Here is a 17,410-nt window from a genome sequence, read left to right on the forward strand (position 1 = left end):
ATGCCGTCTCACACCAACCTGGCTACTGGAATTCCCAGTAGCAAAGTGAAATACTCAAGACTCTCTTGTACAGATGATGGCTACATTGACCTTCAGTTTAAGAAAAGCCCGCCAAAGATCCCATATAAGGCCATTGCGCTTACAACAGTGCTGTTTTTCATTGGTGCCTTTCTCATTATTATAGGCTCCCTCCTGCTGGCAGGGTGTATCGGCAAAGAGGGAGCAGACCGGGCCTTTCCTGTCCTGATCATTGGCATCCTGGTGTTCCTGCCAGGATTTTACCCCTGCTACTGGGGATACTCCTACAATGATGTTCCAGACTTTGATGACTAGCATTCACCCCAGGCCTGAAGAAAAGAGTCACAGATGGAACTGAGCCCAGCTTTAAGACATTGAGCAGAAACTATGACTAAGGGCTAAAGAGTTCTCCAGTTTGCAGATGTTTAATGAAACAGTGGCCAGATTTTATGGGTTCATCCTAAAAGATGTTAACTAAGCTCACAAGTAACTGTCATTAGGGCATTCTCTATTTTTAATTTCTTGGCCCTGGAAAAATCTCCTGACAAGTTTTTCCATATGAATATGCCAGATTTCTTATTACTAAGTAATTTATTTTGAAAATATCTAAGTGTCTTATCTCCATATTCTAACTTTGTGTTCTAGTGGAAGACCTTGGCACAATCAAATATAGTGTGGTGCATCTATAATATTTCCTACTTGCTTTCTTATAACAACAACCAGGAATTTTTTAAACCTCAGAGCAAATTTTCAAAATGTAAACACTTTTCTCTGTTCACCAATCCTTGGCCAGCTCTGATGTGGCTCACTGATAGGTTGGCCAGCATATAATTTGGATCATTTTGTCCTGTGTAGATCAAGAAGTTCTATATATCATACCTTTACGGACTAGACTTTTAGCTGTTTCCTAAGGAAAAAATAAGCAGAGACATTACTTTGCCAACAAAGTTTCGTCTAGTCAAGGCTAGGTTTTTCCTGTGGTCATGTATGGATGTGAGAGTTGGACTGTGAAGAAGGCTGAGTGCCGAAGAATTGATGCTTTTGAACTGTGGTGTTGGAGAAGACTCTTGAGAGTCCCTTGGACTGATCCAACCAGTCCATTCTGAAGGAGATCAGCCCTGGGATTTCTTTGGAAGGAATGATGCTAAAGCTGAAACTCCAGTACTTTGGCCACCTCATGCGAGGAGTTGACTCATTGGAAAAGACTCTGATGCTGGGAGAGACTGGGGGCAAGAGAAGAAGGGGACGCCAGAGGATGAGATGGCTGGATGGCATCACTGACTCGATGGACTTGAGTCTGAGTGAACTCCGGGAGTTGGTGATGGACAGGAAGGCCTGGCGTGCTGCAATTCATGGGGTTGCGACGAGTCGGACATGACTGAGCGACTGATCTGATCTGAAGGAAAAAATGTAGATGAATGGTTATTATTTAGAGTTTATAACCCTATTTTAGCACCTTGTTTTATGATGTAATTCTGCTGAAGATTTTAAGAATTGACCTGGATCTCTGGAGGACTGGACTGCCTTAGCTTGATCTGCCTTCTAGCTTGCAAAAAGTGACTTGTATTCAAAAGAAGTTAAAATGTCAAAATCTAAAAAAAAAAAAAAGCAGAGATTACTTTACTGACAAAGGTCTCTATAGTCAAAGCTATGTTTTTTCCAGTAGTCATGAATAGATGTAAGAATTGGACCATAAAGAAAGCTGAGCACTGAAGAATTGATGCTTTTGAACTGTGGTGGTGGAGAAGATTCTTGAGAGTCCCTTGGTCTGCAAGGAGATACAACTAGTCCATCCTAAAGGAAATCAGTCCTGAATATTCATTGGAAGGAATGATGCTGAAGCTGATGCTACAATACTTTGGCCATCTGATGTGAAGAACTGACTCATTGGAAAAGACCCTACTGCTAGGAAAGACTGAAGGCAGGAGGAGGGGACAACAGAGGTTGAGATGTTTGGATGGCATCACTGACTCAATGGACATGCATTTGAGCAAGCTCCTGGAGTTTGTGATGGACAGGGAGGCCTGGCATCCTGCAGCCCACAGAGTCACAAAGACTTGGACATGACTGAGTGACTGAACTGATGTCTTTTTCTCTTTTTCTCCTTTCAGTTTTATTCAGGTATAATTGACGTATTATGTAAGTTTCAGGTGTACAGTGTAATAATTAGACTGACATCATAAAATCATCATGGGCTTCCCTGATAGCTCAGTTGGTAAAGAATCCGCCTGCAATGCAGGAGACCCTGGTTCAATTCCTGTGTTGGGAAAATCCCCTGGAGAAGGGATAGGCTACCCACTCCAGTATTCTTGGGCTTCCCTTGCGGCTCAGCTGGTAAAGAATCCACCTACAATGCAGGAGACCTGGGTTTGATCCCTGGGTTGGGAAGATCCCCTGGAGAAGGGAAAGGCTACCCACTCCAGTATTCTGCCTGGAGAATTCCATGGACTGCATAGTCCATGGGGTTGCAAAGAGTTGGACACGAATGAGCAAATTTCACTCACATCATGACATGATTACCACAGTAAGTTTAGGGAACATCCATCATGTTATATAAATTCAAAATAAAAGAAAAAAATTTTTCCTTGTGATGAAAACTCTTAGGATTTACTCTAAACTTTCATATACAACATATTAAAGTATCGGTGTTTATTGTATTTATCACATTGTACATTGCATTCATAGTACTTACTTACCTTAGAACTGTAATTTTGTACCTTTTGACTGTCTTCATCCATTTTGCCTTCTCCCCCCCCACCTCTGGTAATCACAAATCTGATCTCTTTTTCTGAATTTGTTCTTGAAGCATAATTGGCCTGTGACTAGTTTAGTTCCTGATCCAGAAAATAGTGATTTAATTTCTCTATATTTCAAAATGATCACCATGATAAGTTTAGCTGCAATCTATCACCATACAAAGCTGCTATGTATTATTGACTCTATTCCCCACACTGTGGTTTTCATACCCATGACTTGCTTATTTTGTAATTGGAAGTTTGTACCTCGTAATCTTCTGTCCACAATTCCCTCATCTCCGTATCCCCCTCCCCTCTGGAAAACACTTGTCTGTCCTCTGTATCTATGACTCTGGTTCTGTTTTATTATGTTTGTTCATTTGTTTTGTTTCCTAGATTCTGCATCTAATCAAATCATACAGTTTTTTCTTTCTCTGACTTCTTTTACTTAGAATAATACCCTCCAAGTCTGTCTATTTTGTCACAAAAATAGAACGATTTCATCCCTTTTATGGCACAAATATACTCCTCTGTGTGTGTATGTGATCACATCTTCTTTATCCACTCATCAGTTAGTGTGCACTTAGGTTGCCTCCATATCTTGGCAGTTGTAAACAGTGCTACAGTGAACACAGAAGTGCATATATCTTTCAAATTAGTGTTTTCATTTTCTTTGGATAAATCTCCAGTGGAATTGCTGGATTGTTCAGTTCAGTCACTCAGTCGTGTCCAACTCTTAGAGACCCCATGGACTGCAGCACGCCAGGCCTCCCTGTCCATCACCAACTCCCGGAGCTTACTCAAATTCATGTCCATTGAGTCGGTGATGCCATCCAGCCATCTCATCCTCTGTCGTCCCCTTCTCCTCCTGCCTTCAGTCTTTCCCAGCATCAGGGTCTTTTCCAAGGAGTCAGCTCTTCGCATCAGGTGGCCAAGTATCCTGTGGCCAAATCCAGTGGAATTGCTGGATTGTATGGTAATTTTTTGAGGAACCTCCATACTGTTTTCCACAGCGGCTGCACCAAATTAATTCCCATCAACAGTTCACAACGGTTTCCTTTTCTCCACATCCTCACCAACACTTATTGGTAAATTTATACAATTCTGTGCATTGCATTCAATACAAATGATATGAACAGGGATATTTCTGCCTTTACATTTGCATTTTCTTTGTGTGTCTATGCCCATTCTTTGTCTTTTGATATAATTAAGTGATTTAGATTAGTTAATAACTGGAAGCTGGCTGCGAACATGCCTAGCATGTAGCAAGTGCCAATTGTTTGCCAAAAATAAAAAATAAAAACAAAGCCCTTTTGTATCTCTGAATAGGAATATAACTGGCTATTGTTTGTGTTGATTCTTTTTTTTCTATGTGCAATATATAGATAGGACAAGTATATTTAGTCTTGGTTTATTATCTGGTTTTAGATCATGCTTTTTTGTTGTTAATGTTTTTTCTTTTTTTTTATTTTATTTTTAAACTTTACATAATTGTATTAGTTTTGCCAAATATCAAAATGAATCCGCCATAGGTATACATGTGTTCCCCATCCTGAACCCTCCTCCCTCCTCCCTCCCCATACCATCCCTCTGGGTCGTTTTTTCATTTTTTTAAAAATTTGTCCTATTTTCTTCTTTAATTCTTCTCTGTGAGCTCTAATGCAGGGTGGGGCTTGATTTCCCCGCCCTGTATTCAGGTTGGGGAAACAGTCTTGATTCAGTAATTACGATGTGCAGTCTCATGTCATAATCAAAATTCTGAGCTCGCTCTCAGGTTGGGGCTCCCCCGGCTCCAGCTCAGGCTGCAGGGACAGGAGAACTGCGGTGGGAAAGTGGGGCGGCCTTCTTCCCCCCATCACTGCTCTTCCGCTTCTCTTCTCGGCTTGTGACGGTGGCGTCTGACCTCAGCAGGCCTGAAGCTAAGGAACAAGAGTGGGAACAGAGGAGAGCAGTCTTAAGTGTCAGTTTTCCAGTGTGGGATTTGGAGCATGACAGATCATTTTTTTGCTGCAGCATGTGAACTCTTCCCTGGAGAAGAAAATGGAAACCCACTCCAGTATTCTTGCCTGGAGAATCCCATGGACAGAGGAGCCTGGTGGGCTCCTGGGGTCATAAAGAGTCGGACACGACTGAAGTGACTTAGTACATGTGAACTCTTAGTTGGGGCATGTAGATTCTATCACAGTTTCCCTGACCAGGGATCAAACCCAGGCCCCCTTGCATTCTGAGCCCAAGGTCTTAGCCATTGGAGCACCAGGAAATCCCTTGGGTTCATTTTTTTTTTGTCTTTGAAGATTTGCTCATGGTCTTCTATAACTATGCCAGGACTGTGTTCAACAGTGGCGCCATGTGGCAGCTGGAGGCAACAGCAGCAGAGGTTGTTTCCGGGTCCTCTGGGCTTGGTGGAGGAAGTCAGGCTGCCCTCTCCCTACTCTGGACAAAGTTCCTGGGACTCCTGGTCAACCTGGGAGGTCTTAAGCGGGAAAGAAATATGGGAGTTGCTGTGAACCAAGCAGCTGAGGACTGAAGGAATTAACTGGGAGAAGATGAGATGGGACTGTATTTGCCCCTTGGAGTCCCTCATGGCATCACAATTTATCATCCTTTGTTTACAACCGAGGTTCAGGGCAATGAAGTAACTTGCCCGGAGTCCCTCAGTTAGTAAGTGACAAAGCCCCAGCTAGAACCTGGGTCCTCCAATTCCGAAGGCTTTGAGCTCGTCTCTGCATCTCCCTGGACACAGCAGTGACCTCCATGCTAGAAGACACCAGTGAAGGTGAAAGGAAATGCAGGAGTGACCTATACATTCAAGATTTTTTAGAAACACGCAAAACATCTTTTTAAAATTCTCTGGGAGGCTGTACCCCCTGAAAAGGCAGACACGTCTGGAATCTGTGTTCTTGGCCATTGAACTCAGGCATCAGTTTTAATGTTCTCTGGTGGTGCTGGATGTCAGAACTGGTTGGTGGGCTCTTCTTTACACCCTCAGAAAATACTGCTCAGAAAGAAGGTCAAGTGTGGATATGGGTGTTTATTTAATGACACTTTTAAATTCTCCTTCTGGTCTCCTGAAATGCAAAAGCATTGGTTTGTTTTCTTTTTATTTTGGAGAGTCAAATACATGTCACCGCCACCTTGGCTCCCAATTTAGCCATCCTCTGATCTGACGGGTTCTGTGAGGGACAAAAATAAAAAGTCATGGCCCACTGAGAGGGTTCAGATTCTAATGTCAAAAGAGCTAGAGGGTACCGGGGTCCTTCTCCCCAGATCTGTAGCTCAGATAAACATTTACTGGGTGAGTGGTTTCACTTGATTGCCTTGAGGTCAGTATTCAGCTAGACTGAACCAGAAGGCCGGAGGAGACAGACCCAAGAGGGAAGGAAATTCTTGGCCCACGTTGGGGTATGTTTTGCTGTTATGTAAGCATTTGGGAATGAAAAACACTGCCCAGACCCTGTGACCGTGATCTTGACCACCCCCTGCCCCCAGGCACAGGGCACTTTTTCCTTAGATGGTATCATGTGCCCATAGCCATAATGGAATATAGAACCCTTTTTAAAAAACAGCATTTGCATTTTTCTAGGTAAACCTTCGAAACTTTCAACTTTATTTTCCCATCGCCTATAAAGGCTTTCCATGTTAAACAGCAAGGTGAGGTTTGCAATGAAGTATAACAAACATGGACATGAATTTGAGCAAACTCCGGGAGATGATGACGGACAGGGAAGCCTGGCGTGCTGCAGTCCATGGGGTTGCAAAGAGGTGGACACGACTGAGTGACTGAACAACAACAATATAACATACATACTGAAAAGTGAACTCAGTTCTAGGAAGTGTCCCAAATCGAATAAACCCCTGAAACCAGGACATGGCCAGCACTTTAGAGCTCCCTTTCTGCCCCTTCTAGTCACCTTTACTGAAGGATATACATTACCTTGACTTTTAACATCATAGTTTAATTTCAGCTAACCATGGGAGGGCTTCAAGGTCATGGTTATATCTCAGCAGGGACCATCTACAATTCAACCTATACGGCAAGCAATCAGGAGAATTCTTGGGACTCTGGGTCCAGCTTGAAGGTGGGATTCAGGGTGTGGAAGGAGATTCCTTTGGTGCCAGACTACCCACCTCTGGCACTCAGGAGCTGTGTAACATCAGGCAGGTCTCTTCTCTGAGCCCCTTTAAATGAGGATGGTACTCCTGCCTCTCATGGGTTCTAAGAGGGGGACTCAGGAGGAAAGTGCATGTTGTTCAGTTGCTCAATCCTGTCCAGTTCTTTGCAACCCCATGGACCGCAGCACGCCAGGCCTCCCTGTCCTTCACTATCTCCCAGAGTTTGTTCAAACTCATGTCCGTCGAGTTGTTGATGCCATCCAACCATCTCATCCTCTGCTGTCCCCTTCTCCTCTTGCCTTCAATCTTTCCTAGCATCAGGGTCTTTTCCAATGAGTTGCCTGGCACAGAGCTGTTTCCTAATGTAAGTGCCCCTTGATGGCATGGATGAGACCAAAGCCCCCCCTTTCCTTGCACCTCCCCTATTTTTCCGGAGTTCATTTCTTCCCACATCCCATGCCAACATCCTGCCAAAACTTCTGACTTCCCAGCTGATGCACGCTCCCAAGCCTCCACCTCTTGGGCTCCAGGGGCCTGGATGTGTCCTCCCTGTCCTGGGGCAGCCGGTGCTGGCAGCCTTCCTGTTCAGACACCTCCAGGAGGAGTAGCTCTTCCCTATGCCCTGGGCTTCCTCGCTGTCTCCCTGGGATCAGAGGTTATTGATCCTGCTGATTCTGCACCTTGCAGGTGAGTAATCTACAGGGTGGGTGGGGACTTGCCCAGGGTTACACAAGGGTGCATCGGGGACCAGAGCACTGACTTACATCCCTCGTCACTGCCATTAGCCCTTGATCATGAAGGATCTCCAGCCCCTTCTCACCTCTCATGGTCGGTGTTAAAAACCCCGAACTCTGGGGCAAAGTTGGAGGTGCCAGGGTCCAGGCATCCCACAGCCAGGACAGCAAGAGCAGAACTTTGACCAAGATTTACATGAACTGAAATGAAAGTCGCTCAGTCGTGTCCGACTCTTTGTGACCCCATGGACTGTTTAGTCCATGGGATTCTCCAGGCCAGAATGACTGGAGTGGGTAGCCGTTCCCTTCTCCAGGCGATCTTCCCAACCCAGGGATCGAACCCAGGGTCTCCCGCATCGCAGGTGGATTCTTTACCAGCTGAGCCACCAGGGAAGCCCAAGAATACTGGACTGGGTAGCCCATCCGTTCTCCAGCGGATCTTCCTGGCCCAGGAATTGAACTGGAGTCTCCCTCATTGCAGGTGGATTCTCTTACCAACTGAGCTATGAGGGAAGCCTCAGATTTACATGAATGGGTGTGTTTAACACAGTTGGAAAGTGCGTGTGTGTGCTTAGTCATTCAGTTGTGTCCAACTCTTTGTGACCCCATGGACTGCAGCCTGCCAGGCTCCTTTGTTCATGGAATTCTCCAGGCAAGAAACACTGAAGTAGGTTGCCAGGGGCTCTTCCTGGCCCAGGGATCAAACCCGAGTCTCCTTCATTGGCAGGATTCTTTACCACTTGTGCCCCCTGAACTTCTTTATATTCATAAGGAATATATAGTAAGAATTCTTCTTCCCAACCTGCCCTCCCTCTAGCCAGTTCTCAGCTCCGCAATTTCCTCCTGCTCTTACTTTCTCAGGCATCCTTAAAGGGGCTCTTCAATGCCCATATGAACAACAACAAAAAAACTGCATGATTTTTCCTCCTACTTTGTTACATAGGTGGTAACATACTCCCTTCTTGGCTGTTCTCATTCAGCAAAGCATCTTGGAGTGCTTCAGCTTCCCAGGGACTCAGTGGTTTAAAAAAAAAAAAAAAAATCTGCCTGCAAATGCAGGAGATGCAGGAGATGCAGGTTTGATTCCTGGGCCAGGAAGATCCCCTGGAGGAGGAAATGGCAACCCACTCCAGTATTCTTGCCTGGAGAATCCCTTGGACAGAGGAGCCTGGCGGGCTACAGTCCGTGGGCATCTCAAAGAGTCAGATATGACTTAGTGACTCAACAACAACAACACAAATAGCTTCCTCATTCTGTTTCACAGATGCATAGTATTCCATTGTTTACCTATATTATAGTATTAAAATGCAATTCATATCCCACAAAATTCACTCACTTAAAGTCCAGGGTTCAGTGGATTTTAGTATGTTTACATATTTTCACAAATATCACCACAATCAACTATAAAACACTTTTATCACCCCCAAATAAGCTATCCCTTAATTATCATGCCCCAGTCCCCTACATCGGAGAAGGCGATGGCACCCCACTCCAGTACTCTTGCCTGGAAAATCCCATGGACGGCAGAGCCTGGTGGGCTGCAGTCCATGGGGTCGCAAAGAGTCGGACACGACTGAGCGACTTCCCTTTCACTTTTCACTTTCATGCATTGGAGAAGGAAATGGCAACCCACTCCATTGTTCTTGCCTGGAGAATCCCAGGGACGGGGGAGCCTGGTGGGCTGCTGTCTATGGGGTCTCACAGAGTCGGACACGACTGAAGCGACTTAGCAGCAGCAGCAGCAGTCCCCTACATCAACCCAAGGCAACCACTAATCTACTTTCTTCCTTTGTAGATTTGCCTGTTCTTGACATTTCAGATGCACAGAGTTGTGTGACCCGTCCTTTGTAGCTGTTTTCCTTCATTTGGCATGGTGCTTTCACGGTTCGTTGCTGTTGCAGCATGTGTCAGTACTTCGTTCCTTTTTATTGCCAAATAATATTTCATGGCACAGATAGATCACATTTTATTTTTCTGTTCACCAGTTGGACATTTGGACAGTTTCCACTTTTTAGCTATTTTGAGTCATGTTGCTTTGTGCATCCATATGCAAGTTTTTTTTTTGTCTGGATGTACATTTATGTTTATCCTGAATATACACCTAGAAGTGGAATTGCTGGGTTCTATGGCTTATTTCTGGGGAAGGAAATGGCAACCCACTCCAGCATTCTTGCCTGGAGGACCCGTGGACGGAGGAGCCTGGTGGGCTACAGTCCGCAGGGTCGCAAAGAGTCGGACACGACTGAGCGACTTCATTTCATGGCTTATTTCTAAACTGACTTATCTAGTCCCCTATTGATGAAAATATGATAAAATTACATCTTTAAAGCCAGCGAGCCTCATGAATTAGGCAGGTCAGGGCCACGTTAGTGAGGATTCAGGAACAGTGGCAGCATCAGAGAACCTGCCCAAGTCTTTTAACCTTTCCTCCTGGTGTTCCTATTTCTCCTAGACACTTCTCCTCTTTTCCAGTTAACTTTAATTTCAAAGTGGTCCATGACTCAGGGGTGTGGGAAAGAGCAGCCCCATTCCTCATGGCCTGGCTCATGAGTCCATCACCCACTGATCCTGAGGGAACCCCGGCTCTCAGCTGTGTCCTCCTGCACAGACTCATTCCTGTCTGGGTTTCTGCATCCAGGACAGTCCAAGAGGAAGCTGGTGACTTCCTCTGGCCCTTGACAGTGGGTCTCCGCCACACCTGGCCATGAGCATACTGGCTACAGGTGCAGAACAGGGAATTTCAGGAACCATCCAGGCTCTAAGCCAGCCTCGGAGAGCTTCCTGCCCCCGCAGCCCCAGATGGGACCTGCAGGAGCCGCCGTGTCCTTGGTACTAGCGTGTGTCTAAACAGATCTTCTCAACAGGCCAACAGCAGGAGGTGCTTTTTATTCTGTGCCGGTAGAAGACAGATCAACTTTTGATTCTCTGATTCATCGAATGAGACAAAATGAGTCCAGTTTCTCTCTGCTAAACTTCTATTAGATGCTGCCCTAAGAGTCTTCGGATATCAAGTTACTCTCTGCTCTTGAAACCTCAGTGTTGACTTCAGAAAGACTGTGATCATTTGCAAAAAGAAGTTGCCCTCTTTCCATGGCAGATGTTTAAACTTGCCTCCCTAAGGGTCAAGAAAAACACCACCTCATGGAATGTGAGTATTCTGCTCCAACACAAGGATGAGCAGTTCTAGGATTTCTTACATGTTTCACATTATTGATGAAAAGCTTGGTCTCTTCTATAGGATATAGAAGATACCATCTAATTTATTCTTCCCTATTTTTTTAAAAGGTAAAGAACAATGTACTGCCTTAATTAATATAGTGAAAATCTTTCATGTGACAAATGGACTGGTTTTCAAATAATTTTATGCTCTGTTGTTCTTGGCTTTGTTTTATATATATTTGAACATAGCACGTCATTCTGCAACAATTCACAGAAAGGTCTATGAGTTTATCCATGTATTCCAAGTTTAAGCAAGTTCTCTTACTCTAATTAAAGTTTATGATGTTCTTGTTGAGTTGATTTGTTTTTAATAATTATGGGAACATTTTTCTCTTCCTTATATAAGTTCTCAAACCATGTTATCAACAGCAGTAGGAAAATTCCTGATCACTGTACTGTTTCTTATGAGTGACCAATTTTATATAATGAAATTTGTTAATTGGGACTTTGTCACATGTGGTTTGCACAGTTATTTTTAAATGTTCTCCCTAATCTCAAAGTAATAAGATCATTCATTCATTCAACAGTTAATTATAATAAAAAAAAAAATACTGGTCTCCCTGAGCTTTGCATTAGCAAAATGAATTAACAAGCAGATATGAAATAGAAAACACTTAATGCAGCGCCTTTGGGGTCCTCAGCAGATGATGGGATTTATCCTATGACATGTCTGGACACATCTATATGCACATAGAGCAAGAAATGAGAATGTGAACCTATAAAGCTCAGCTGGAAAATGTCTCACAGGATTAGGTACTACTTCTCTGACTTTATCATTGCATTTTCACCAGCTCTCCTAGTAGAGAAAACAGTTTTGAGGTAAACAGCAATTAAGATCTTAATCTTCTGGCCTTAGAAGGGCACACAGTGTCCTCACCCAGGGGCACTTCACCAAGGAGACCAGAAAAGTGCCCACTTGCACGCTTCCATTTTTTAATTAATTTCTTTTTGAAAATAAATACCCATGGTACAAAATGTACGAAAGGGCTTTGGTGAAATGTACACCTCCTTCCCCCCAGTTCTCCTCCCCATGGGCAACCCTAGACACCAATTCCTTCTGTATTCTCCCAGTGGTATTTTAAATATGCTCAAGTTTCAAGCAAATAGCACAGCCCACTTTATATATAGGATTTTTTTTCATTTGTTATGATTTAGCACAAGAAAGCTCTTTGTTACTTTTTTTTTTGGCTGCATTGTATCCCACTGCATGGAATTTCCAAAATGGATTAAACCATCTCCAAGTTGACTCTATTCAGGCTGTTCTTAAACGTTAGTCATCACAAGAGTGCTACAAGGACTAATCGTAAATATACATCGTTTTGGACTTGTTCTGGCATATTTTTAGGATAAATTTCTACAGGTAGAATCACCGGGTCAAAGGTAAACGTGTTACTAATGTCAATGCTAAGTTGCTTCAGTCGTGTCCGACTCTGCGACCCCATAGACGGCAGCCCACCAGGCTCCCCCATCCCTGGGATTCTCCAGGCAAGAACACTGGAGTGGGTTGCCATTTCCTTCCCCAGTGCATAAAAGTGAAAAATGAAAGTGAAGTCGCTCAGTCGTGTCCGACTCTTAGCGACCCCATGGACTGCAGCCCACCAGGGTCCTCCATCTATGGGATGTTCCAGGCAAGAGTGCTGGAGTGGGGTGCCATCGCCTTCTCCGACTAATGTCAACAGATCTTGTCAATGTGCCCTCCATATTGGTTGTGTAAATTTACACTCTCGCCAGTCATTAAGCAAAAGCCTGACAGCCCCATGGACATATCTAGACTGTCTTCTGAGACATCATGAATTTGCAAACCTGATAAATAACAAAATATTACCTTGCTGTAGTTTTAATTTGCATTTCTCCTATTATGAGTGTTACTGAGAAGCTTTTCTTATGTTCAAGGTCCATTTCTTTTCCTGAACTAATTGTCCATATCCTTTGCATAGTTTTGTACTGAGGTTTTGTACTTTTTCTTATAGAACTGAAGCTTATGAAGAAGTTCACTGGCGTAAGTATCTATTTTTTCTAGTTTGTCATTTGTCTTTTGTATGCCATCATTTAAATTTTTTTGTGTAATTGGAGTTAACATTTTCTTTCTCCTTTTTTTCCACCTCTGAATTTTTGTGTTATGCTTAGAAAGGGATGTCCCACTCTGAGATGATAAGCTTAGTGCTCAGTCGTGTCCGACTCTTGCGACCCCATGAGCTGTCATGTGAACAGGCTCCTCTGTCCATGGGATTCTCCACGCAAGAGTACTGGAGTGGGCTGCCATCTCCTTCTCCAGGGGGACTTCCCTAACTAGGAATTGAACCCAGGTCTCCCACGCTCTGGGCATATGCTTTACCAACTGAGCTACATAGGAAGCCCTCAAGAGATGATAAGGGGGAAAAATCTACCATGTTATTTTCTAGTATTAAAATTGTTTTTATTATTAAAACTTTTAAACTATTTTTAATATTAAATTTTTTAAATATTAAAATCTTTCATTTATCTGGACTGTTTTGGGTGAGAGAGATGAGGTGAGAGATGTAGATTCATTATTATCTTGTTTTAATGCTATTTATTTGAAAACTCCATCTTTTCTCTCCTGATCACAAATGCCCCTTTATCTACCAAATTCCGATTCCTACTCTACTGATGTTTTACTCTGTTTGGTCTGCCAGTCTATGTATCTTGTCGCACTGTTTGAGTTATTGTAGTTTTACAGGGAAGACTTTTCAAGGAAAAGTTGCACCTGGTTTGGAAGAGCCCCTCATGCCCTTTGCAAAGCCCAGTAAGCCCCAGCTGGACTGTGGGCAAATAAAGCACTCGTTCGTTCAAAAAAACAGTAAACTTATTTTTCTGGCTAGCTAGTTTTAGATTTCTTGCTAGACTAATTTCCACTCATTTCAACTCTTCCTTTCAGAGGTCTCCTAATTAGTCTTGACAGTTGCTTTTTCAGTATGCATAGCTTGTTTATTTCACAAAGAAATCCTATTGATGTTTTTATTGCAATTATGTTAATTTGTATAGATTATCTTAGGGAAAATGGATATCGTTACGATGTTGTGTCTCCTCTTCAAGAACTTGATGTTCTGAACTCTAAACAATGATACAGATCAGCCTATTTGCAGGGCAGGAATAGAGATGCAGACACAGAGAACAGACATGCAGACACAGTGGGCAAAGGAGAGGGTGGGGAGAACTGGGAGATTCGGATTGACATACATACACACTGCTGCTGCTGCTGCTGCTAAGTCACTTCAGTCGTGTCCGACTCTGTGCAACCCCATAGACAGAAGCCCACCAGGCTCCTCCGTCCCTGGGATTCTCCAGGCAAGAACACTGGAGTGGATTGCCATTTTCTTCTCCAATGCATGAAAGTGAAAAGTGAAAGTGAAGTCGCTCAGTTGTGCCCGACTCGTAGCAACCCCATGGACTACAGCCCACCAGGCTCCTCCATCCCTGGAATTTTCCAGGCAAGAGTACTGGAGTGGGGTGCCACTGCCTTCTCCATACATACACGTACTGGAGTGGGGTGCCATTTTCTTCTCCGTACATACACACTACTATGTGTAAAATAGTGAATACAGTAAAATAGTGCTGCGGTCCGTGGCGTCGCAGAGTCAGACACGACTGAGCAACTGAACTGAACTGAGTGAGAAGACGCTGTATAGCACAGGGAGCTCAGCTCAGTCTCTGTGATGACCTAGAGACATGGATGGCAGGGGTGGGAGGCAGGTTCAAGAGGAAGGGGATGTAGGTATGCATACAGCTGATTCGCTTCATTGTACAGCAGAAATGAACACAGTGTTGTAAAGCAATGATGCTCCAATTAAAAAAAAATTTAAAATATATTGACATGTGTGTTGTGAGGCTTCTACCTATTGAGCAGAAAAAGCCTCTTTCAGCAGTCCCATTTCCCCACTGACACGAACACACTGCCACTGGCTTGGCCAGGCAGCCTTCAGCCCAGAATGTGGGTCTCACACAAACATCTCTGTTTCTCAGGGCATTGGGCCAACCAGACCCAAGCCAGCCGCATCCTGGGGCACCTGCTGGGGGACCACATGGAGGGAAGAAACAGCAGCAATTCCACCAGGGCCCTGAAGCTTTCAGATGGGACCAGAGCCGCTTGGTATATCCTCACCATCTTTGGCATCTATGGGCTGATTTTCCTCTTCCGATTGGCCAGCAACATCCTCAGAAAGAATGAAAAGTCCTTGGAAGACATTTATTACTCCAATCTGACATTTGAACTTGAAAAGAAAGGGCTCCAGAGCAAGGCAGCCAGATGCTCTTCACTGACCATTAGCCACAGAGCTGTCCTGCGGCCCAACCAGGCCAGCCCAGAGACAAAGGGTGGGAACAGCAGCCCCCACGCTGAAATCCAAGAGATCCCTTGAAAGTCGAGGCAAGGAGGCCTCTACAGCTGAGGTTCAAACTTCTTGCTTGAGGGAGCAGCTTTGGGCTTACCTGGAACCTTGGGAGGTGAGTCGAGCCCTTGAGCGGGGCCGCAGGTGCATGGGGGTGGGCCCAAAAGCCAGCATCCTGTTTCCTTCTCAGGCTTCCTGATGCTCTGAGATGAGCAGGAGTAGCAGCTTTCAGCCCTACTCACCCTTCACTGGAAAACTTTATGCTCCAGACAAGGACATGGGACATCCACTGTTCTCAAAGGAATCTGGTAGGCTCCTGGGGCATGTGTGAAGGTAGCCTCTTGTCATACAAAGAAGGCTGAATTTGGAGTCAAATGCCTTGGATGAAATTCAACTTCTAGAGGGTCATATGAGCCTGACTGGCTGGTGGCTCACGTGGAACATGTGAGGGTTGGGATATATGGTCTCAAAGGGCCATTCATTCTAAAACTCTGTCTAAAATATCGAACCAAAACAGTCAATATCAACATCCTAATTTTCAGAAGTTCTTCATTTTCATTGAGAGTGCAGGATCCATTTTTAAAAAATGTATTAGTTTTGGAGTCAGAAGAATCAGACCCTACTCTGAGTTAGACTCTTGACCACTTTGATGTTCTTGCACACACCACTCACCTCTCCCAACCTTAGTTTCCTTACAGATAATGAGGATAACGATGCCAGTTTTCTGCCAACCTTGCAAAGCAGATGAGAGCTCATGAAATCACGTATATGAACGTATTTTGAAAAGTAAAATAAATATGCAAATATAAACCTCATTGTGGTGGTGGTGATGATGGTGGCTGATGTTAAATTATGGTGATGGTAGTATTGGCGGTGTTAATGATTGTGGGGTTGGTGGTGGTTGATGGTCAGGGTTGATGGTGGTCTTGGGGGTTGACAGTTGAGTTGATGATGGTGATGGTGGTGGTGACTGGTGTTGTTATTGATGGCATCGGTGGTGGTTGATGGTCAGTGTTGACGGTGGTCTTGGTTGTTTATGTTGATGATGGTGGTCGTGGGGGTTGTTGATGGTGCTGGTGTTGGTAGTTGGTGTTGATGGTGTTGGTGGTGGTTGATAGTGTTGATGGTGGTCTTGGTGGTTGATGTTGATGATGGTGGTGGTGGTGGTGGTTGTTGATGGTGTTGTTGGTAGGGGTTGGTGCTGTTGTTGATGGTGGTGGTGGTAGTGGTGATGCTACTGTGGTCCAGGAAATGACTAGCCTACTGGTAATAGCTGTAAGTAATGGCTGCATTACTTGATTCTAAAGGAGAACCCATCTGCATCAAAGTTGATGATGTGTGCTCTAAATCAAGTCCATGAGATTCAAGTTGTACACATAGACAAAATAGTCACTTTTAGTTTTCATTACTGTAGATATCATATAATTCATTCAAATGTTTCACAAACATCTGTAACTTATATTCTTGTCTCTGCTTCAAAAAGAAATAAGATCTTGCCTACATGACTGATTCATTTAGAGAGATTGTGATTAGCTGAATTTCTACAAGTGGCTTTCAGTAGGCAGAGAGAAAAAGTATGTTTTGTACCAACCTCTGTGAAGTTTATCTGGCTGGGCTTTTGGAGGGGTCCCCTGAACAACAAATAAAAAAATTTTCCCCTGTCTATGCGCAGTGGTCTATAATCAACTGCATGATTTCATAAAGGTTAAATTAAATGCCATGCTTTTTTTTTTTTAAAGGATGAGATAGACTTCCAACTATTTTTCTTTTTTTCATATTTTCCACATGATCATCTTACAGGCTCTCCAGCAAAAGTGTTTGTTGGTTTGTTTATATAGTTAGGGCTGGGCATCACCCACGTTTGAGACTCTTACGGGGCAGGATAAAACAGTAGACACAAAGACAGACAAAAATGTAATCCACAGTGAATAGGAATGTGTGTGTGTACAGTCGTTTCCATCATGTCTGACTCTGTGTGGCCCCATGGACTGTAGCCTGCCAGGCTCCTCTGTCCATGGGATTCTCCAAATCAAGAATACTGGAGTGGGTTGCCCTGTCCTCCTCCAGGGGATCTTCCCAACCCAGGGGTCAGATCCATGGCATCTCCTGTGTCTTCTACATCACAGGTAGATTCTTTACCACTGAGCTACCCGGGAAGCTCGAATAGGAATGCAGAATGCACTAAAATGGGAGCACAAGGTCAGAACTGAAGTGAATTTGAAGATAAAATACATACTCTGTCTTG

At 44.1% G+C, this 17,410-nt stretch overlaps 1 protein-coding gene and 1 pseudogene across 1 annotated transcript; both read left to right on the plus strand.

Annotated features, from left to right (window-relative positions):
- On the plus strand, positions 1-333 carry LOC109561983 (transmembrane protein 230 pseudogene; annotated as a pseudogene).
- Positions 334-14,333: 14,000 nt separating this feature from the next.
- SMIM34 (small integral membrane protein 34) lies at positions 14,334-16,284 on the plus strand. The gene has a single exon (XM_070783160.1). It carries the CDS (start codon positions 14,767-14,769, stop codon positions 15,193-15,195), a length of 429 nt encoding a protein of 142 aa, XP_070639261.1. The 5' UTR covers positions 14,334-14,766; the 3' UTR covers positions 15,196-16,284.
- Positions 16,285-17,410: the final 1,126 nt, after the last annotated feature.

This window comes from Bos indicus, chromosome 1, assembly GCF_029378745.1.
Source record: "Bos indicus isolate NIAB-ARS_2022 breed Sahiwal x Tharparkar chromosome 1, NIAB-ARS_B.indTharparkar_mat_pri_1.0, whole genome shotgun sequence".
In the NCBI taxonomy this organism is placed as follows: Eukaryota; Metazoa; Chordata; class Mammalia; order Artiodactyla; family Bovidae; genus Bos; species Bos indicus.